This window comes from Grammomys surdaster, unplaced genomic scaffold (assembly GCF_004785775.1).
Source record: "Grammomys surdaster isolate TR1022 unplaced genomic scaffold, NIH_TR_1.0 193, whole genome shotgun sequence".
Classification (NCBI taxonomy): Eukaryota; Metazoa; Chordata; class Mammalia; order Rodentia; family Muridae; genus Grammomys; species Grammomys surdaster.
The window spans coordinates 9,381,818-9,403,495 of NW_021604638.1; the positions used below are offsets into that span (position 1 = coordinate 9,381,818).

General features: G+C 49.6%; 1 protein-coding gene across 1 annotated transcript in view; it reads left to right on the forward strand.

Annotated features, from left to right (window-relative positions):
• The window catches only part of Slc13a3 (solute carrier family 13 member 3), a 65,961-nt gene that overhangs the window by 39,142 nt on the left and 5,141 nt on the right, over positions 1-21,678 (forward strand). The window contains exons 6-11 of the mRNA XM_028769608.1: positions 3,028-3,153; positions 5,908-6,003; positions 7,207-7,311; positions 8,594-8,691; positions 12,517-12,629; positions 20,589-20,750. Of these exons, the coding sequence (XP_028625441.1) occupies positions 3,028-3,153; positions 5,908-6,003; positions 7,207-7,311; positions 8,594-8,691; positions 12,517-12,629; positions 20,589-20,750 (700 nt within the window). The remainder of the gene's footprint in view (positions 1-3,027; positions 3,154-5,907; positions 6,004-7,206; positions 7,312-8,593; positions 8,692-12,516; positions 12,630-20,588; positions 20,751-21,678) is intronic.

Sequence of the window (21,678 nt, forward strand, 5' to 3'; positions counted from 1 at the left end):
ACACACACACACACACACACACACACACACACACACACACACACGCATGCACATGCCCACACACACAGAGTTAAACACAATGTTTCCTGTGGGCCAAAGGTCCATCCCTCTCCTCCTCCTTTTACTTATTTCCTAGCCAAGGATGGTGAAAAAGTAACTCTCTTGGCCCAGCTCCGAGGACACAAAAACAAATCGTCAAATCTCCATCTTTGAAGAACCACTGTTCTGAGGAAAAGACAGGCGATGAGCAAAGAGCAAATGAAGGCTGGGTGGTATGGCACGTCTTCCATCCTAACCAGGAGTTAGAGATGGGAGAATGGGAGATTCAAGGTCATCCTCATAGAGAGTTTGAGGCCAGCCTGGGCTACTTGAGGCCTGATCTCAAAATGTAAGGCAAACAATAGCAGATGATTGTATGCTATGCATGGGGCAGAAAGAAAACAAAACAGGTGGGGGTTCAGGGGTGACAAGACCAGGGCCCTGTGGGGTTAGGTCAGTCAGGGACACCTGTTTGCTGAGGTGATGTGTGAGGTCTAGAATGGGGTTGTGAGCTCAGAAGCTGAAGGAGCACTTCAGAAGGAGCAGAGGCCCTGAGGTCTGACCGCCCTTGGATGTCTCAGGGAACAGCAAGACCAGGGAGAGCAGGTGGGGGATACCTCTGTAGTCTGAGGCAGGTAGCTTACAAGTTAGACTCTAGCAAGATATCATCTCAAAAACAAACGAGCAAACGATTTTTTAAAAGACTAGGGGGCTAGTGGGTTACAAGCATAGCATGTGAGCCCCAACAAGTATGGCACTGAGAGCCTGAGAGAGCGGGACAGCGGGATGCACTGAGAGCCTGAGAGAGCGGGACAGCGGGATGCACTGAGAGCCTGAGAGAGCGGGACAGCGGGATGCACTGAGAGCCCGAGAGAGCGGGACAGCGGGATGCACTGAGAGCCTGAGAGAGCGGGACAGCGGGATGCACTGAGAGCCTGAGAGAGCGGGACAGCGGGATGTAAAACTTAGATCCCAGCTGGAGGACTTGGCCGAAGGCAGGAATGAACCCAGGGGAGGCTTCCAGCTCTGAGCAGGCTCCTGCAGGAACGTTCTGCCAGCAGGGAGGGTCTCTGACACTGACTGGTGGCTGCTGGCCCCGGGTCTGAGAACAGCAGAGAAGGGCTACACGGTAGTTGCTTCCCTCCAATAGGCCAGGCCCTGGTGTGTAAATCTTGTTTAAGGATTCTCTCTGATTTGAGGCTGGGTCCCTCGAGTTTCTCTGTTGCCCCCGCCCCATACTGTCTATTTGTATGATTTGCACAAACACAAATGTAAATATTTGTCAAACAGCACTAAAAAGACTCTGGTGACTCAGCGTGGACACTGAGGCTGCCCGTCAGCTACACCCAGTGCTCAACCAGAGCCCAGACCTGGGAGAGGCAGATGGTGATGGCTGTGGTGGCTGGGAAGCCATTGACTATTTCTCACATGCAGTCATGATACTGAAGGGTGCTTAGGCGTCGCCAGCACAGTAAAACGCTCTCTGCCCAAGCGTGAGGACCGGAGTTAGATCCTCAGCTGGCAGGTAAATTCCAGATGTGATGCTGTACATCTGTCATCCCAGCACTGGGAGGCAGAGACAGGAGTGTCTCTCAGGCTCAGGGACCTGGGAGGCTGGAATGGCTATGGTGAGCCTCTCTTTCACAAACACCTTTTACTGGTATTACTGGTGACAAAATGAATCATGCACACTATAAACTCTTAGAAAATATAGAAAAATTATAAACTTAAACACTTCGAGTCTCTCTGACAGCAGGCTTCCTTCTAGTCCTTTCTGTGTATATGTATGTGTACATGTATATATTTTTCTATTTAATAATATTTTTGCCATGCTGTTTGTCCACTTTTATAGCCTGATTTTTATCATTATAGATAGAATCACAAAATAATGTTTGTGCACCTTTGTAGCCTTTAGGAAACATACATTTCTGATGGCTGGAAATGATCCTAACTAGGGCATTGTATTTAATTGGTTGGGGCATCTTGGTTATTTTCCTTTTAGTATTATTTTGATATTGGGAGTTTATGCAACTTGCTCCATATCTGCTAATGCACTGATACATGATGAACTATCTTGCTCCTTCTCTTGCCTGAATCCGACACATACATTTTTATTGTAGGAAATCAGATAAAGAACACCAAAGACACGAAATCCTCTCGGGATCTCCCTCTCTGGTTATTGATATTTCTATCAGTTTGCCAGACAGTGGGTACGCCTGTGTTGCCTTGTTTATTTATTTATAACTGGCTGCTGGCTGTCCTGTGTCCATATTTTATGTGCATCATTTTATAAGATTTTTTCTTTCCAATCTAATAGCATATTTTTGTTTTGTTTTATTTTGGTTGTGGTTGTCCTTCCTTCCTTCCTTCCTTCCTTCCTTCCTTTCTTTCTTTCTTTCTTTCTTTTTCATTTCTGTTTGTGACAGTGTCTCACTACGTACCTCTGGCTGGCCTAGAATTCACTGTATAGACTAAGCTGGCCTTGAACTCACAGATATTCACATGCCTCTGCCTCCTGAGTGTTAGGATTAAAAATCCTCCGGGTCCCACCCAAGATGTGGGAAGATTCACAAGAAACATTTGAAGGTGATGCTAGCTCTTAAACACAGTGTAACTCCAAGTGAGGCTCAGAGCTAGGCTGGCATGGTCTCATGAGTGGTGACCCCACATACTTCCAAGTGAAGTTCATAGCTAGGCTGGGCACACAGTCTCATGAATGCTGACCAATGGACCTTGAGTTTGCCAAGGTACAACCTGCCCACATCACTGTCTGGCCCATGGGGGGGGGGCACAGAGCACCTGTTCCACTGAGTCAGAACCCACACCTCCCCCCAAGAAGGAAAGGTACCTTCTTCAAGGAGGAGGAGTCTTCCCTTCCTGTGCTCCCAGGGTTCTTGAGTCTCTCTCTGCCCTGACCCCCTGGAGGCCTCCTGCCTTGGCCCTGATGGTCCTGTCTGATGGCTGCCTTCCCTTTCCTCTGTTCCCCAGTTTCTTTCCACAGTGTGATGTGGTGAATTTTGGCTCCTGGTTCATCTTTGCCTTCCCTCTCATGCTGCTGTTCCTACTGGTGGGCTGGCTCTGGATCTCATTTCTCTATGGTGGAATGAGCTGGAGGTATGTGGAACCTTCTAGAGGGCTGGCAGGAAAGCCCAGGCTTCCTTGCCAAGCCTGACCTGTTGCCCTTTGAACAAAGAAAAAGCGACTCTGGTTTTTAGGATAGCTCGGACCAGTTGACAATGTTGAACCAAGACATAGTCATATGTCCTATTTACCTTTATGGCTTCTTTCTGCTTACAATGATGGTTGTGTGTGTGTGTGTGTATGTGTGTGTGTGTGTGTGTGTGTGTGCATGTATGAGTGTATTTGCATGAGCACACATGTGCACACATGCATGCCTGCCTATGTTTGGGGGTACATGCATTTTCACATTGAGGCTGGAAGACATCTGGTGCCGTTCTTCAGACACAGTTGATCCTTTTGGTTTCTTTTTCATTTCTGTTTATATATGTGTATATATATATATATATATATATATATATATATATATATTTATATATAAACGATCCCTCGCTGGCCTGGAACTCATTAAATGGGCTAGACTGACTGGCCAGCGAACTGTGGGATTAGCTTGTCTTTGCATCCTTAGTGTTGGTATTAAAATCACACAGCACTATGCCCAGCTTTGTCATACAGTCCTAGGGATCAAACTCTGGTGCTGACAAAGCGAGAACTTCCCCACTGAGCCGTCTCCCAGCCTCATGACAGTGACTTCATCTTCCATTTACGAGTGTGATAAGAAGTTTGCTGTTTACATTCATTCTTGTCTGTTTATTTTGTTCATGGTTCCTACTATCAGGCCTTGTAAGCACCAGGCAAGCACTCTGTCCTTGAGCTATATAGCCCCTCCCCTTGTCTTTTTAAGCCGGTCTCACTAGATAGTCTTCCTCCTTCCCCATTTGTGGATTATGGTGTGTGGCACCACAAGCACCTGGAGATCTATTTCTTTCATGAAAGCGGTTAGGCTATTTACAGGAAAATGCTATGAACTGTGAGCCAGGTACTGTGCAGAAATAGAGTTAAGGGGTAATTAAAGCAGGAGCTGAGCTAGGTGTGTGTGTGTGTGTGTGTGTGTGTGTGGCCATGGCTCAGTTATTGTCTGACCCAATGGCTTCCCCTCATTCCTGGACCTTGACTGGATCCTCAGTGTAGTGGGACCAACGGGATCCACTTTGGAGGTGAGACATGAACACATCGAACAGAGAGAGGAGTCCACAGGATGCTCCTGGTCTCAAGGACCCTCCAAGCTCCTGATGGCAGAAGCCAGGCTCAGAGCCAGCTCAACCGGGAAAGCACAACCAGACTTGGCCACACGGTCAGGTCCCAGTCTCTCTCTGTGCAATTCTGGACTCTGCCACCTTCCCAGACCTCCCATCTCTTACTTCCATCCATTGTACACCTGTAGATGAAGTCACCTGCATCTGGGAGAGACACTCAGTGAGGGACATGGGCAAGATGCTGAGAAGGAGGCAGAACCAGGATCCCCTCATCTCCTCTGTTGTGTAACTGGAACCCTGGGGGCCCGAGGGAGGAGGTACATGTAGAGAGAAGCATGGAGACAGATTTCTGAGGGGCAGCAGGACATTTCTGCTCATCCCTGTGACTCCATATTTACTTAGCACATGGCCTCTGAGCCTTGTGTGCCCAACAGCCATAGCTGCTGAGGTCTGAACCCTTGGCAAGGCAGAGCTGACCGTGGCTGTTGAGAGTTTGCACTCTGGGTCAAGGGGACTCAGTAAGCAACAGAGCACAGTGCAGTTTCCAGCAAGGGCGAAGTGAGGGTCAGCACCAGAGCCTCCAGCCTAACCTGCGGGCCTGGAGCTCCATCCCAGGGACGTGATGGTTGAACTGGAGCAATGGATAATGAGCAGGGTTAACTGATTTCAGCTCACAATCCAAAGGCACACGGCAGGAAGGTCATGGCCGGAAACAATCATAGCAGCAGGTCACATCGGATTCGCAGTCAGTAAGAGCCGAGAGAGGAATGTGTGCCCATCAGCTCACTTTCAACACTATGGTCCAGGATTCCCTGCACAGGGAATTGCCCTGCCTACCGTTAAGATGGGTCTCCTCACCTCAGTGAACACAATCAAGGCGGTTTCTCACAGGCATGGCCAGAGGCGGTCCTAAACCCTCTCAAGCTGACAACAGGAACCATCCTGTAGGAAGAACTTAGACAAAAGCAAAATAAATACTTTGCAGCATGAAGTATCCCCTAATTCCACAATTAAAAATAAATTCTGGGCTGTCACTCTGACCCCACTGACCTACACATCCAGCACGGTGACTGAATAGCTCTCTTGTCTATGGTAGTTGGTCGGAGATGCTGCCCCCACCAGAGACTGAATTCTCAGTTGAGACGGAGCCTATTTCTATTTTGTTCCACTGACTTTTTGATTATCCATCCGTGTGTGTGTGTGTGTGTGTGTGTGACTTGTGAAAAGATTTAAACCCCAAGAACATAGCCAGAGACATTTTACACTTTTGAAAGGCCAACCTGAACCTAAGTTTAAGGAAGTCAGCATCTTCAGGATGGGCCTGCTGTGGCTGGGATGGGCAGGGGACAGGGACAATAGGTAAGAAGTTAGTTACCTTTGATCATCAGGATGGCTCAGCAGGTAAAGAGACGATTGCCTTCTACCGCTTGTCCCCTGACCTCCAGGTACATACCAGAACATTTTCAGGCTCCTGCATATAAATAAATAAATTAATTAACAAAAAAAGGGAATTTTAATTTTAAAGCATAAAGCACCCTCTGGCCACCCCCACCCCCCACAGCTACCACTCCTAATCTCCCTCTTTCCACCCCAGGGACTGGAGGAAGAAGAAATCGAAGATCCGAGCTGATGCAGAGGACAAGGCTAAGGCTGTGATCCAAGAGGAGTTCCAGAACCTGGGGCCCATCAGGTACAAGGGGTGCCGGGTGCGAGCGAGGCAACAGGCCCTTGGGCTTCAGGGGAGTAACCTCGAGCATGGCTGAGTCTCAAGTGCACCTCAGGCCCAGTGGCTGAGTGTGGCAGTGACAGAAGGCAGAAGGTGGCTCCTGCATTGTCCTGGTGCTGGGCTCAGGGTGGACCGTGTTGGGCATTTTCCCTGTTCCACCTAAGATACCTTCTCCTTCTCTGACCTCCCAGAGCTCTGGGCCCGGTTAAAGCACGTTCCCATGTGATGAAGTCAAGGCAGCCCCAGCAAGCCCAAATTCAAGGATTGTTTTGACCATTTTTCCCTGTGTGCCTTAAGACTCCATTCCCCAGTCTGTGGACTCCATACATGGCTGGCTGCTTCCTCCAGACTGGAGAGTCTGTCTTTCCATCTCTATGTACCCTCCTCTGTGTGTCTGACCATGTCTCTCCCTGTGTATGCTCCTCTTGGAGTATCTGTCACTTTCTGTGTATGTTTTTCAGTCTGTATGATTGCTTCTCTCTCTCTCTCTCTCTCTATCTATCTCTCTCTCTCTCTCCCTCTCTCTTTCTCTCTGTGTGTCTCTGTCTCTCTCTGTCTGTCTCTTTCTGTATCTGTTTATGTCTGTCTCTGTCTCTCTGTTTCTCTCTGCCACTGTCTCTCTCTGTCTCTCTCTGTTTCTCTCTGTCTGTCTCTGCTGCTCTGTCTCTGTCTCTGTCTGTCTCTTTGTGCCTCTCTCTCTCTCTCTCTCTCTCTCTCTCTCTCTCTCTCTCTCTCATTTTTTTTTTTTGAGACAGGATCTTTCTATTGTGTAGCTCTCTGGCTGTCCTGGAATTCATCATGTAATTCAGGCTGGACTTGAACTCACAGAGATCTGCCTGCCTCTGGCTCCTGAGTGCAACACCTGGCCTGCCCCTCTCCATTTTTATTTCCCTTTCTCTTTGCTTTCCTGCCTTTCTTTTGCTCTGTCTGTCTGTCTGTCTGTCTGGTTTGTCTGTAAGATCTTGAACAATTCCCTTAACAATGATAGAACCCTTTGGGGACTCTGGGCAGATGTGAATCACTTTCACCCTGGGGCACCCTCTCTCTAGGCTTCCCTGAGAGTAATTGCCCCCCCTCAGCTTCCTCTGAAGCAGGTCAGGGCTACCCCTCAGGTGGGCACCTGTCTGAGCCCAAAGTCATCAGGATGCCTGCGTCTCTGCACCACAGGTTTGCTGAACAGGCCGTCTTCATCTTGTTCTGCACATTTGCCATCCTCCTCTTCTCCCGGGACCCGAAGTTTATCCCTGGCTGGGCCAGCCTCTTCACCCCTGGGTGAGATTCTGCAGACCCACAGGGCAGGGCTCTGTGGGAGGATCTTGGGGTGGCTAGTGTGGAGCTAGATGGGCAGAAGTCCCTCCCAGAAGAGCTTAGGTGGATGCTAACCCTTGGTTTCTCAGGTAACAAGCACTCAGACGAAACTGGGTTAGAATCTCAGTTCACCCTTTATGAGCTACGTGACTCAGTGTGCCTATGTTGCTTCAGTCACTCACTGATGGAGAATACGTCACGTGCTAAACGTGAGACAGTTGCCATGGACACAGACAAGAGCAGGTACTAGACAATCAAGTGACTGCAGCTTGGACTGGGTGCGCTGAAGAAGTGAATGAACTGTTCTGTAAAACAATGGGCTGGGACACTGACTGAATAGTTCTGGAAAGAACTCAAGGCCAGGAACATGGGTCAGGGAGGGGTCACATGTAAGGGTGTAAAACACACCACTAACTACCCTCCAAGAGGTTAGCCCAGGGTTATCTCAGTAGTCACATGTTCCCAATGCCATTACCAGGTTTGTCCCTCGTGAAAGTGGCAGAAAAGTGGCCCCACGTATAGTGTGGGATTGGCCCAGCCCTCCTCCATCTTCTTGGCAACTTCAAGCATTCGTTCAGTGTGAGCTACAAGAGTTGGCAAGTCACTGGGCTTCCCTGAGCTCAGGGCTGGAAAAACCAGGGTTCGAGCCCACCTCCTCCACAGACCATGATCTGGTCTTAAGCAAGTCATTTCTGCTTTCTAAATGCCCCTAAAGCCTACCCTGATGGCCTCATTTCTACCAAGGTCCCACAAAGACATGGTGTGAGTTCTCAAAATGTGGAAGCTGGGTTTGGAGGAGCTGTGAGGCTGGCAGACCTAAGCTTGGCAGGTGTGGATGGCTACCTCTGGTGGTGAGCTACCTGTGCCAGGAAGAACCCCAAGCAGACGCTCCACTCACATACAGGGCTCTTACAGGGTCCGAGTGTAGGTGATTTCTATGTGCTCTCAGGACCCTAACATCCTTTGCCTTTCAACTTCCCCTCTTTGGAGAGTCCCTATTCTAGGTCAGGATTAGGAGAACAGGACTTTGTTTGGAAGCAGTAAAATTCCCTAGGGCTTGGTGGCTAAGGGCTTGGGCCTCCCTTGGTAGCCGTATCTGACTTGGACACAAAGCAGGATGGTGGTCCCACAGCCCTCTGTGTTCCTCCCAGCAGACTTCTCCCAGTCTGCAGATCTGCTTTTGCAAGTCTGCCAATCCATGGCCTGTCCGGAGTCAGAGTCACATGTTGTGGCCTACTCCTTGCAGGTTTGTTTCGGATGCTGTCACCGGTGTGGCCATTGTCACCATCCTGTTCTTCTTCCCTTCCCAGAAGCCCTCACTCAAGTGGTGGTTTGACTTCAAAGGTAAGATGCTCACAGCTAGAGTCTTGGGCTTGATAAGGACTAGACAGGGACCTGGGAACCAGGTCTCAGTGCTGCTAACCACAAGGTCAGTATGCTGCCCTGTTTGAGGACTGGGGACTGCCCCAGGTGACCAGCTAGAACAGGTATTAACAGTTATAGTCCCTGGACAAGATTCATCTGTGTGCCTCCACCCCCAACACGCGTGCGCACACACACACACAGACACAACTCATACACATACACACACACATACACACACACCTCATGAGTTAAGGATGCTTGTCATACTTTCAAATGATTGGAAAAAAGCCAAGAGGAAAAGGTTTCCCTGTATACAACGGTGTGCGAACTTCAGCTCCCAAGGTTCTTTAAAAAGGCTTCAGTGGAGAGGCCCATGCTTTAATCCCAGCACTTGGTGGGTAGAGGCAGATGGATCTTTGTGAGTTCAAGGCCAGTCTGGTCTACAGAGTGAGTTCCAGGAAAGCCAGGGCTACACTGAGAAACCTTGTCTAAAAACAAAAACAAACCAAAGCAAAAAAAAAAAAGCTCCACGTTTTCTCAGTGGATCTTGGAAGCTGTGTGTTTTTAGTTATATGAGTGTAAAGACAATCACCTCAATTTGATCTCTTGGCCCACAAAGCCAAAGTATTTACTTTTCGATATTTTATAGAAAATTCCTGCTCAAGGTAGGAGTTATACCTCAGATGCCTGAAGACCCAGACAGACAAACTTGAGCTTAAATTGAATAGACACAGGGAAGGCAAACCACCTAAAGACATCCCATGGGCTTTTCTAAAAGCCATGATGTGTTCCATTAGTGTCTCCTCTCTCAGAGTCTCCCTCCCCTTGGGGTCTCTACTAAGGCCCCCCAGTTTCCCTGGGCCTGGCTCCGCACTTACACAGCCAGGATCCTGTGGATGCCCTGGTTCTGGAGCTCGTCATTCGATAGATAGGACTTGCAAATTCTACTGCCTCTAGAGAGGGCATTTGGGTTCAACTGAGCGGTAGCAGGAAAGTGTAGCTCACAGGGCACATGGCTTCCTAGTCCGCTGCCCTGTCACATGTTCGCAACAAAGGACAGTTTCCATCCCATAAGGCTCAGCAGCAGAGGGTGAGTTCATCACTTATCTCGGAATTGTGATTAAATACCTGCGCAGAAACACACTGGACAAGACCTGCTGCTTTCGTCATCTGCAATCAAAAGATAGTTCCAGTGAAGAACTGTCTGGTTGCGGGTGGTTGTGGGCTTGTCTGTGGGGAATTGGATTGACTTCATTATGTTCACTGGTTTTGGATGAACCGGTTTAAAAGTGTTCAGAGCCATTGCTGGGTTCTGGCCGTGGAGTGTAAGGAACAGAGAAATGGGACTAAGCAGCGAGCGAGCTTGTGTGTGCTCGTCCTCTCTCGGCTCTTGTCTCTGAGTGTCTGACTACTTGAGTTCCTGCTGTCACCATTCCCCGACAAGGCAGACTGTGACCTGGAATCATGATCTGAGCAAATGCCCCTCAGATACTCTCTGTTGGGACGCTTTATCACAGCAGCAGGATGAACGGAAGTAGATTGCTTTGTCCCACTTAGAGGGGAAACAATCCATCATGGTGGAGAAGGCATGGCAGCAGGATCCGGACCGCGACATCACATCAGCAGTCAGGAAGCTGAGAGAAGTGAAGACAGAGCTCAACGCCCCTTCTCTTTTATATTTAATCTCAAACCCTGCCCCATGGGCGGCTGCTGCCCCGCCCACATTCAAGGTGGGTATTCCCTCTTCGGTTAAACTTCTCTAGAAACACCCTCATAGACACACCAAAGGTGTGTTGCCATGGTGACACCAGTCAAGCTGACAAAAAGACTAATCCTCACAGAATAACCATGATGGTAAGGCCTCCGTCCCTGGGCACGTTGAGTCTGTTCACACTTGCACCTGGAAATTCCGAAGATGTCGTTCTTTTTCGTTGCAGAAAACCAGAACTAGTTTTCATTAAAATTTTCTAATTTTTTTCCAGAGAAGCAAAGAATCTCAATTTCCACATGAAATTTCCCCTAGTTTTAGATATCGCCCAATAATTCAAATTGCGAAGCCAACACAGGGGGCCTTAACAGTAGCGTGGAATCCTTTAGTGTGACCAGTCAGGTCCAGAGAGTCGCCATGTCCCCTCTGCAGAGCAGGGTCAGGATGGAGTCTCTGGCATGAGAGCGTGGGCAGGGACAGGGACTCCATGCTTGGCCATCCTTGGACTGTCAGGTAGCTTGCACAGAAGTGACCGAGGCAACGTGTTGTAGTGTCTCTCCATGAAGTAGGAACCATGGGGCCTTGGCGAGGGGCCACTGGGTTTCCATGGAAAAAGCTCACCTGATAAAGATCACAGACCTAGTTAAAAAGAGGTAAGCTATAGAATCCAGGCCGTGTTGGTATCCTGTTCATACAGACTGCCTCCTCTTCATGGGTCTGAGTGACACTGATGTATTTAATCGTCAGTGTTAGACTAGGGCCTCGGTAGCTGAGCACTGTGCTGTGGTTGATAAGTGGATGGTGATGATGGTGATACTTAAGATGATGGTGATGCTGATGCTGGTGAGGGCAATGATGGTGATGATGGTGGTGGTCAGGATGATGATGGTAAGGATGATGGCAAAAATAACTCTAATTTCTTCCCTGCCCAACCAGCTCTTCCTCCAGATGTCTGCCTAGCTTACTCAGCTGCATCATTCAGAGCTCTTCCCAAATGCCACCTCCCCGGAGAAGCCCTCCCCGAATACACCGTCTCTCTCTGTTCTATTACTTATTTGGTTGTTCCTTACAACACATGATATTTCCCAACACTGAGGTGTCTTGATCTATTACGTGTCTTCCCTGGGGAATGTCTCCTCTCCAGGGAGAGCTGGTCTCCGTACACTTCTGTGTTCATGACGTCAGGAAGAGCATTGAGCACATGGTGGACTTGTTGGGGTATATTTGTCAGACAAAAAGCCCAGGCTTGGTGTGATCTCCTCACACTCCTGAGTCCTTCTTACAGAGGCCAAGGCATCCACTTATGGGGTGTGCTAACTTGGTGCCCCAAGTCTGGCAGTCCCCTGCTTTTGTTGACAAACTGCAGTTTACTGTCAACCACAGGTCTGGCCTGCAGAGCCTTTCCCATCTCCCTCCAACCCCAGGGCTAGCTGCTTGCTGCCCGTCTACCCCACTGCTGTATTGTTGTTCAGTGCCACTTTCCAGGAAATAGCAGCCACCCCACAATGCAGTGAGCTTAAGAACCCTGGTGTCTATTTTTCTGTTTCCTTCCTCTTTTAGCCCTTTGTTTTTGGGGTATGGGCATTCTAACCGAAAGGCCAAGTCCACCACTTCTCCTGGGTCTTTGATCCCTACAGACCCAGAGCCTGAAGCACCCAGGCCTCCTGGACTGCAGTCTGGGACACAGAAAGCTGTACAGAGACCCACTCTCTCCGTGGAGAATGGGTATTCAAAGCCAAAGTGCCAAAACCACTTGTCCCAGGTCCACAGTCCCCACATTCAGACACAGAGAAAAGCCTTTTATCTTGTAAATGAGAAAAAAATAGCCCTTAGCCAGGAAGGCTGGTGAGACATTTAAACAAGGCATATGGAGAGCCTGGGGTCCAGAATCTTCTTAACTACAGGAGCCTCGAAAATTATTTCCATTCTGATTAGAATGAGGCTGGGGTTCTCCCTAAATCCCCAAAGCAGATGTTAGAAGTAGATGTAGCTTCCTGGGGTCCCCGAAAGTCCCCACAGAGATGAGGTTACAGGCCTGGCATCCCCAGCCAAGCAGCTCCAAAGTCGAAGCCAACTGGGTCCTTTCCTCTACCTAGCTCCCAACTCAGAGCCGGAGCCCCTGCTGAGCTGGAAGAAGGCCCAGGAGACAGTGCCCTGGAATATCATCCTCCTCCTAGGAGGCGGCTTTGCCATGGCCAAAGGCTGTGAGGTGAGAACTGGGGTGACTCGGGGGCAGTGCACCAGCTGAGGGAGGACTGTGGCCAGGGAGGAGCAGGGGGATGTGCAGGGAGGAAGGAAGGGGCTGCTGAGCATGGAGAGAGTGGAGGCTCTGGTGAGGTGAAAGGGCAGCTGCTGAGGCCCGGGGAACCAGGCTTCGCCAGGGAGGAGGGGCCCCTGTGACAAGAGACGGAAAGGACGGAGGCTGTGGGCTTAGGAGGAATTGGGGCTGTGGGAAGGAAGGGGGAGTCCTGCAGCCCAGGAGGCCTGGGTGTTGCAGGCCCCAGATTCTGTGGAGATTGTGGACCCAGGAGAAGTGGCGTTTGGGGGCTGCTGCTGAGTAGGCCTGGAGCTATGGGCCTGGAAGTCATGGCCACCTCTCCTACTTCAGCTCCAGGGAGCAAGCTAGGAGAGAGCCAGGCCCTGCTCCTCAGGTTAGGACAACCCTTAATTCCAGCCTGTGGGTCTGCCTTCAGTGCCTGGTGGTGTAGAAAGGAGGACGAGGTCCTGGGGTCCCACAATAGACACACTCCAACGCTAGCACTAGTCTTGGGGTGATCCAGAGCACATGAGTCACCCCACTTCTGAAGGACCCTAGGGAGACCTCCTCACAAACCTCTGAAGCAGATGCTGCTGTTACCCCATTCAGTGCAAGAAAGCCAGGACACAGAGAAGGAAACTGAGTTGACTAAGGTCACACAGCTATGGAGGTGGGCTTCAAACCCAGGCAGGCTGACCCCCCCCAAAGTCTGTGGCCTTGACCCCAGTGACATGAGTGTTAGATATTGAGGGCCGTTCTCAGCGATTTCTGCTAAACCCAAATCTGTGAGGAGAAAGACCAGTTCCACAGCTGTCTGGTTGAAGCTAGCTTTCTTTTAGACTTGAGCCTGGGACTGGTCAGCTGGTAGTCTCACCTCAAGTCAAGATTTCAGTGAGCAGCCCTTTCCTCGCTGGCTTTGTGGGGATCTGTCTTACGGGGAATGGTGATCATATCTCATGATGTAGGTGGTCGTGGGTTCTGAGCAAGATACCTTGAAAATGGATTTTTGTAAGGCAAAGGGTGACCATGGGTTCATGAGCTCAGCAAGGCAAAGGGCGGTCATACATCATGGGGTCACAAGGTCAGAACAGGTTAAAAACATGTTTTCCTGGGCACATTAAGTTTAGGAAATAGAAACTCATTCTCCTAAGGTAGGAAGACAATAACAATGTATAACAATGTGGCTCCTTACAACAATGTGGCTCGGGTTCTGGTTTGGCATTTACTGAGACTGAGCTCAGAGGCAGGCTGGGACCAGGGTAGGCACTGCCCAGGTAGGAAGCTCCTAGGAACAGTTTCAAGCTTGCCTACTTTCGACGTCAGACTTGTTCACTGGTGAGGTCAGGGTCAACCAGCCCTGATACCAACAATGCAACTGAGGCATCATCTCATTTAATCTTGACCCCTGGCCCTAGGATGGAAGTAATATTTCTATCCCCATTTTACAGATAGGAAAAGTGAGGCAGTGGATAAATTAAGCTCCAGAAGCTCTGCATAGGTGCAGTGACCCAAGCTGGACTTGGTTCTAAGGTCTAGAAACCTCATACATGCCCTACAGAGCTCGGATGCCAGGCTGAGGGGCTTTCCAGGCAGTGACTCATTGCCTTCAGAAAACCCCTGACTCACAGTGGCTATTCTAGCCCTGCCCAGCGCATCTCATCCTATCCCAGTCTGCTCCAGTTTCTCCCATCCCATTCCACTCCAGTCCACTGAGACAGGGTCTCATGTAGTCTGGCATCAAACTTGCTACATAGCCAAGGATGACCTTGAACTCCTGGTCCTCCCACCTCCAGCTCCCACCTCCCAAATTCTGGGATTACAGGCATCTGCCACCATGGCTCTTTTATGCAGTACTAGGGAATCAAACCCAGGCCATCATGCATCTGAGATGTGTCCTCAGCAGCCATCCCTATTTCAAAGATAGAGGAACCAATTGCTAACAGTTTGCTTAGCCAGGGGAGGGCAGCACCAAGAGATTCCAGGCCTAGCACTTGAGAATCAGCTCCACCTCAGGCTAAGGAGGTCTCTGAAATAGGGAAGGCTGAACCTTCTCACATGGTGTACCTGGGAAGGCTTACTAGAGGACACAGCATGTTGTCCAGGTTTGGAGGGTCAGGCCATGCAATGGGACCAGACTGTCTCTATTAGTATCACAAATTTTCTTACGTGTGACCTTGGTCAAGTTGCTAAATCTTCTGGATCTCAATTTCCTCATCTGTAAAATGAGAATGACGAGGCAGCCACCTGCATGCGTCACAATAATGTTATAGGGTGAGAGAGAACTTAGGGCACAGCCCGATGTGGTTTGCTGTTTGGATTAGACGTTAGAGAAAGGGCCAGTGAAGGGAAGTGGAGAGGCTCGGGCCTACACGAGTCAGCGGCTGAGGTGCGTTTTGCTAGTGACTGGCACAGCCTAGGCCTGTAGCAGGAGCTGCCAGAGACCCTGTACCCCAGAGGATTGGTGGAGAGGCACTGCCTCTGGGGATGGGATGCGGGGCCATAATACATGCTGGGAGGCCAGTGCTGGGCAGCCAGCCAGGGTTTGCACTCAGTGGAGCCATTGTCTACCAGCTGCCCCTCACCCCAGCTCTGCCCCTCGGCAGCATTCGCCGGCATAATCTGGTCCAGGAGCCACCAGGAAGCTTGTGACACCTCTTGGCTTCTGGGACCTGTCCCTTCACCAGGCTGCATCAGGCTGCCCAAGGATTGAGGATCCCTGGCAGGAGGATTGGTGGGTCTGGACCTGTGGCTTCCTCAGGCCACCTGCTGCAGAGCGTGCACTAAACACCCTTCAGCGCTGGGCTGAAGGCTTCCCTGGGCCTCTACATGGAGCCATGCACATCCGGCCCCTGCCTCCCTCCCTGCCAGTGTACGCAGCTCCCTTCCCTTCTCACTGCAGCTCAATGGCCCCTTCTCTTCATCAGCTAGGCAGACTCCTTTCCACTCCAGAACGTTCTCTAATGACCTTTCACTGTGATCTGAGTCCTTGATCTTCAGGTCTTGACTCCTCAGAGACTGAAGCCGTGTCCCTTAAAGCCCGACTCCCTGCCCCTCCCCCTCTTGGTACCCAGTGACTCCCGAATTACTCTGCTTTCCGCCTGGGGCCCTCTCCATCAGGAAAGTATGAAGCCACCCATCCTTCCCACCACTGTTCCGGGCACCCAGGAGTGGCCTGATACTTAGTGCGGCCCTTGCTTTAGCCATTGTCACATTTACTGGGACAAACTCCCCGATGTAGAAAACGGAAGGAAGGAAGGAAGGAAGGAAGGAAGGAAGGAAGGAAGGAAGGAAGGAAGGAAGGAAGGAAGGAAGAAAGAAAGGAAGGAAGGAAGGAAAGAAGGAAGGGTGGGTTGATTTACTCTGTTCTGTCTCCTGGTTTGAGGATACAGTCCATGATGGCAAGGAAGGCAGGCTGGCAGGAACATGTGGCGGCTGGTTACATTGTATCCACAGTCAGGAAGCAGAGGGCTGAAGGTATTTGGCTCGCTGTCCTTCTATGCAGTCAGGATCCCAGCCTATGGGGCTGGTCTTCTCAGTGAAATCTTTCTGGAAACATCCTCATGGACACACCTGGAGGTGTGCTTCCACAGCGATTTCAAGTCCAATCGAGTTGACTATGAAGATGACCCAACCCAGTGCCCAGAAGATCTGGGTTGAGCCACGGCCTAGTGTGAACATGCTAAGGCCCCCAGAGAAGTTTCTGGAAGAGAGTGGGTCCCTGCTATTGCCATGAGCACATAGAACCTCGAAGCTGTCTAGTGTCTGCTCTTGCACTGGTACCTCATGCATGTAAATCACATCTTACATACAAATCTACCAGGCTCCAGGAGGTTAAGTCAGAGGCAGTGAGTCCTGGAGGCAGACAGAGGTATGCTCCAATCTCTGCTGGAAATCACAATCGGTTTTTCTGTGTGACCTGTTAATGGTGGTGCGTGCCTACCAGAACGGCTAAGATTCAGAGCCCAAGCTCAGAGCACATCTGTTGACTCTATTCTAGTCAGGGTTACTAGTGCTGTGATGAGATACCGTGACCAGAGCAAGTGGGGGGGATGGGATTATTTCAATGTATACTTCCAGGAAATACCCCATCACTCAAACAGGGTAGGAACCTGGAGACAGGAGCTGGTGCAGAGGCCATGGAGGGGTGCTGCTTACTGCCTTGCTCCGTATGGCTTACTCAGCCTGCTTTCTTATAGAACCCAGGACCACCAGCCCAGGGGTGGCCCACCCACAATGGGGTAAGTCCTCCTGAGCCACCACTAATTAAGAAAATGCCTTACAGCTTGGAAGCATTTTCTCAGTTGAGGTTCCCTCCTTTCAGATAATTCTAGCTTGTGTCAAGTTGACATAAAACTAGACAGAATAAGCTCCTTGTGCCTCGGTTTCTTCAACCATAAAATGGGAAAGATCACACCATACTTCATGTATGGTCATAGAAATTAAATTAATATTAGCAAAGTATGTGGGGAAACGCCCAGCATGGAGGAAAACACTCTATTGCTTATTAGATTACTTAAAAAACAACAAATCCTTTCCCATGCTATTTTTACAGACACCCATTAATCCTCAGAGTCCTTAAAGAAGTGGAAGAACAGAGATGTTAGGTCACTTATCTAAGGTCACAGAGCTCTTATGTGCTGCAATGGTTAAATGCTCCCCCCCCCCAAAACACACACACACACACACACACACACACACAGAGCAGCCATCTCTTTACTCAAGCTTGCTTTGTTTCTTCTAAGAATTAGTTTACTGTGCTGAGTCTGCTGTGTTTTAGAGAGATTTCCCAGGCCCCCAGTGTTACATTCTTGCGGCCTTGATTAGGTTCGTTTTCTCTGCCACTCAAAGAATTAAAAGGCAGGGGGAGAAATTGAACTGGAAAAGTAGCAGCAGGGAAAATCTCAAACACAGCTTACAGCAGCAGAGTTAGCTGGGAAAAGAAGGGTTTTTTAGGGGTGAGGAACAATCATGTACACACATACACACATACACCAAGAGAGAGAGACAGAGACAGAAACAGACAGAGACAGACAGAGAGACAGAAGGAGACTGAGGGAGAGACAGAGAGACAGAGAAGGAGAGAGAGAGAGAGAGAGAGAGAGAGAGAGAGAGAGAGAGAGAGAGAGAGACTCCACAGAGCAAGAGCATAGTAGGGACTTGGAAAGCTAAAATGCACTCTCTCCATGAGGGTTAGGGTTTTAAGGGTCTTTAAGGCACATCCCTCCCCACCACTCAGGGTTGGTCAGTTTGGACAAAAACAGAGAGGCTAACAGGCACCACTTTGGGGTAAGCATGTCCTGGTCTGGCCTAGTACTTGTTGGCCTGGTCCATCAGCCATGGGAGTGGGGGTGGGAGACTACTGTCAAGTGGAAAAGCTACCAGAGCTTTGTCTTAACCTGTGGGGCTTTTGTCTCAGGTCAGGAGGGTGAGGAAGAAATGGGAGGCTTGTCACCCTTGGTATCCACTTGCAGCCCTTCTTCCTGTCTGTCTGCCTGTCCGTCTCCTAATCCCTCAGAGATTTGAGATTTTGAGCACTGGACTTGAACCGTCCTTAAGAAACATGGCCACACTATGCTCACTATGAGAGCCACACTATGCAAAGATGAGCGCACGGGAAAAGGGTCTAGCTGAAGAAAAGGGAGGGGAGGAAAACATCACCCTGATAGCTCAGTCTCCCTCCGTCCCCTTCTGCATAGTGACCTTGGGTCTGCTGGTCACCTCTGGAGTCTTTCGGGAACACAGTCTGACAGCCACTGGGTCAGTCAGCTCTGACTTCTCCCCACACGCATCGGGTGACCTCGAGTGACCGCTGGCCATGTAACACTCGTGGTGCCCAAACACTGTGCTGAGTATTTTAGATCAGCTGCTTTCTCCCTTATAACCTCTGGTCTAAAGATAAGGAAACTGAGTCACAGGGAAGGTGAAGGGTTACCTGGGAAACACACTTAATCCAGCTAAGCACAGTCCCTTAGTTCTGGCTGCTGCTGGTCTCCGGCCTCCCAGGGAATTTGGGGGCTGTGTTTCTAAGGAAACCAAGCCCATGGTTCCTGGGGGGGAATTGAAAAGGGCTGAAAAAAATCCCTTTAGTGTCCCCAACAGAACCGTAGGGAGCAGAGAAGAAGATGCCTTCCATTTGGAAGCCCAAGTCAAGGCAATAGTTGGCAAGGGTCCTCTCACTCGGAGGCCAGGCCACAGGAAGCTCTTGACTGGACACTTGCCTGGTCATTAACAGGCTTTCTCAGCAGTGCACAATGTGCCAGACCATGGCTTGAGGGAGCACCAGATGTCCTATGCTCCCTGTAGCAAGACAGGCTGCTCCGGCCTCTCTCTCTCTCTGCAGGTTGTATAAATGCCTTAACGCTACAAGGACTCTCCTAGGGTGACATATGTCTAAACTGTCATTTGTTTTTGTTTTGATTTTTGGTTCTTTGATTTTGATTTGTTAAGATAGAGACTCTTATATCCCTGACTGGCTTGGAACCTGGTATGTAGCCAAGGCTGACCTTGAATTCTTAATCATTCTGTTTTCTACTTTCCAAATGCCAGAATAAAGGTGTGAGCCATCACACCCAGCTTCTTAAGTCTTATTACTCTGGCCCTGGAAGTAACATCTCAGGTAAATCAGAGAAGCAAATGTGTTGTTCTGTCTGGACAATAACTTCTGTGCCCCAAATCTATCAAGAAATCTTCTAAAGACAGATATGATGACTCAGGCATGCAATCCCAGCTACTCAGGAGAGTGAGGTAGGAATGTCAAAAGTTGAAGGCTAACCTGGGCTACAGAGTGAGGTCAGGGCTAGCCTGGGCAACTTAGAACCACGGTAACAAAGAAAGTGTGGACTGCAGGTAGAGCTCAGTTTCAGAGCACTTGCCTGACATGTATAAAGTTCTGGGTTTAGTATCCAGCCTTGCAAAGGTAAATAAATACATTAATAAGAAATATAACTTCAGAATGAGCAGTGAATGTTCCACACACTGTGAACGAGCAGGCCTCAAGCACCTCTCATTCGTGATGGTTTGATTCTCAGCATTTGGGTCATCCACCTCTGCCTTGGTTTAGCCCCTAAATGATACCATGTTAATATTGGCTTCTTGTGGCTACAATATTGATTACTTATCATTGTGAAAAAATGTCTTTAGGGCTGCTCATAAGTCTATTGTGTCACATTTGCTATATCAGGCATGTGCTGTCTGTTTTCTTTTCTGTTGATGTGATTTAAAAAAAAAGCAACTTAAGTGATAATGGATTTATTTCTATTCACCACTCCAGGTTAACGTCCGTCATAGTAGGGAAGTCAAAGCAGGAACCTAAGGGGGTGGGTCACATTCTGCCCATAATCAGAAAGAAACAATGAGTGAGTGCATACTTGTGCTCAGCTTGGGCTCCCTACTCTTATAGAGTCCAGGACCCAAGCCTAAGGAATGGCTCTGCCCATAGTGGGCTGTGCTTTCCCACATCAATTGACACAATCAAAACAATACCTTACACACTTGCCCACAGGCCAGTCTGATCTAGGAAATCCCTCTCTTCCCAGGTGGTTCTAAAATGTGTCAAGTTGATAATTTAAACTAACCGTTATGTATGTTTTATATTACAAATAGTATATGGGCTGTAATATATTCTATACATAGTAATGTGTCATCATGTGGTAACAATACTTCATTTTTTTATGGACTATATGAGTGGTGACTTAGCCATAAGGGCCCATCTGGTTCCCACTCTCCCTCAAGCTAGAGCTTTGGGTGCTAGACCCAAATGGAAACAGAGACTCTGTTTTCTAACTAAATAGATCATGGGGTCCCCTGGGCCATGGCCTGTAGAACATGTGGTGACAGAGCATGCACCAGAGGCTGCCTGTAAAGGGCAGTACTGGATAGACTGAGACCGAAGGTATGTCTGTCTGCTCACAGGAGTCGGGGCTGTCAGCGTGGATCGGTGGGCAGCTGCACCCCCTGGAGCATGTCTCCCCACTGCTGGCTGTGCTGCTCATCACCGTGGTCATTGCCTTCTTCACAGAGTTCGCCAGCAACACAGCCACCATCATCATCTTCCTGCCCGTCCTGGCAGAGCTGGTGAGGATCCTCGTGGCCTAACTCCCAACTCAGAGTCCCGTGCTATAGAGCTTCCCTGAGGCTCCAGCTGCCCTGCTTGCTTCCAGAATGCACAAGAGAGTTTGAACCACAGAGCCAGTTCACAGAAGACAGGGGCTTCTTTCTTAAAGGAATACCTAAGAAGTGGGGTAGATCCTTTGTGGGAGAGTTAACTCAAGAGGACATCCTGTGTTTCTCAGGAAGAGAAAGGATTTGGGTTCCATGGAAATCCGTGAGTCACCAGACCAGCACAGGAGAAGGCCTAGCCATAGCCCAGCCCTGTTGCCTCCTGTTTTAGTCTAAAAATGTCCTGCAAGAAAGAGTTCCCCTGCAAATTGTGGGGTGTCAGAGCATTCTCCACCTTTCACCCACTAGAAGCCAGCACCACCCTGTAACAGTGGCAATCCAAGATGTCACCAGACATTGCCAAGAGTCTCCTGGGAGGACAAATCTCAACCTGTTGAGACCCTCTGCTATAAAAGGCGCTGGGCAGTCTCAGATGGGCTAGGGTTGGGGAGTGGTAGTTCAGGGTGATTTATGCAGAACCCTCTTTTGCTAGGCAAGCAAGATCCAGCGAAACTCCCACCTGCAAGTTCCTACTCACCCCAGCCATTCCTGGGGCACAGAAAGATGCAAGACAGCCTTGTGAACTATGATGGATTCAGAAAGGAAAAAAAAGTCCCGAGGAAGCTAGGCAGGAAGAAAAAGCAGGAGAAAGTGAGCCGGCATGCAAGGAGACCGACGCTTGGCTGAGATCCAGCCAGTGCGAGCTAAGGGCACTAGCTAAGGGCACATGCTGCCAGCAGATAGACTTCATTCTAGGGCTAAAAAGTCAGCTTGATCTCGTGGTACGTAACTTTAATCCCAGCACTCTGGAGGCAAAAGCAGGCAGATCTCTGTGAGTTCAAGG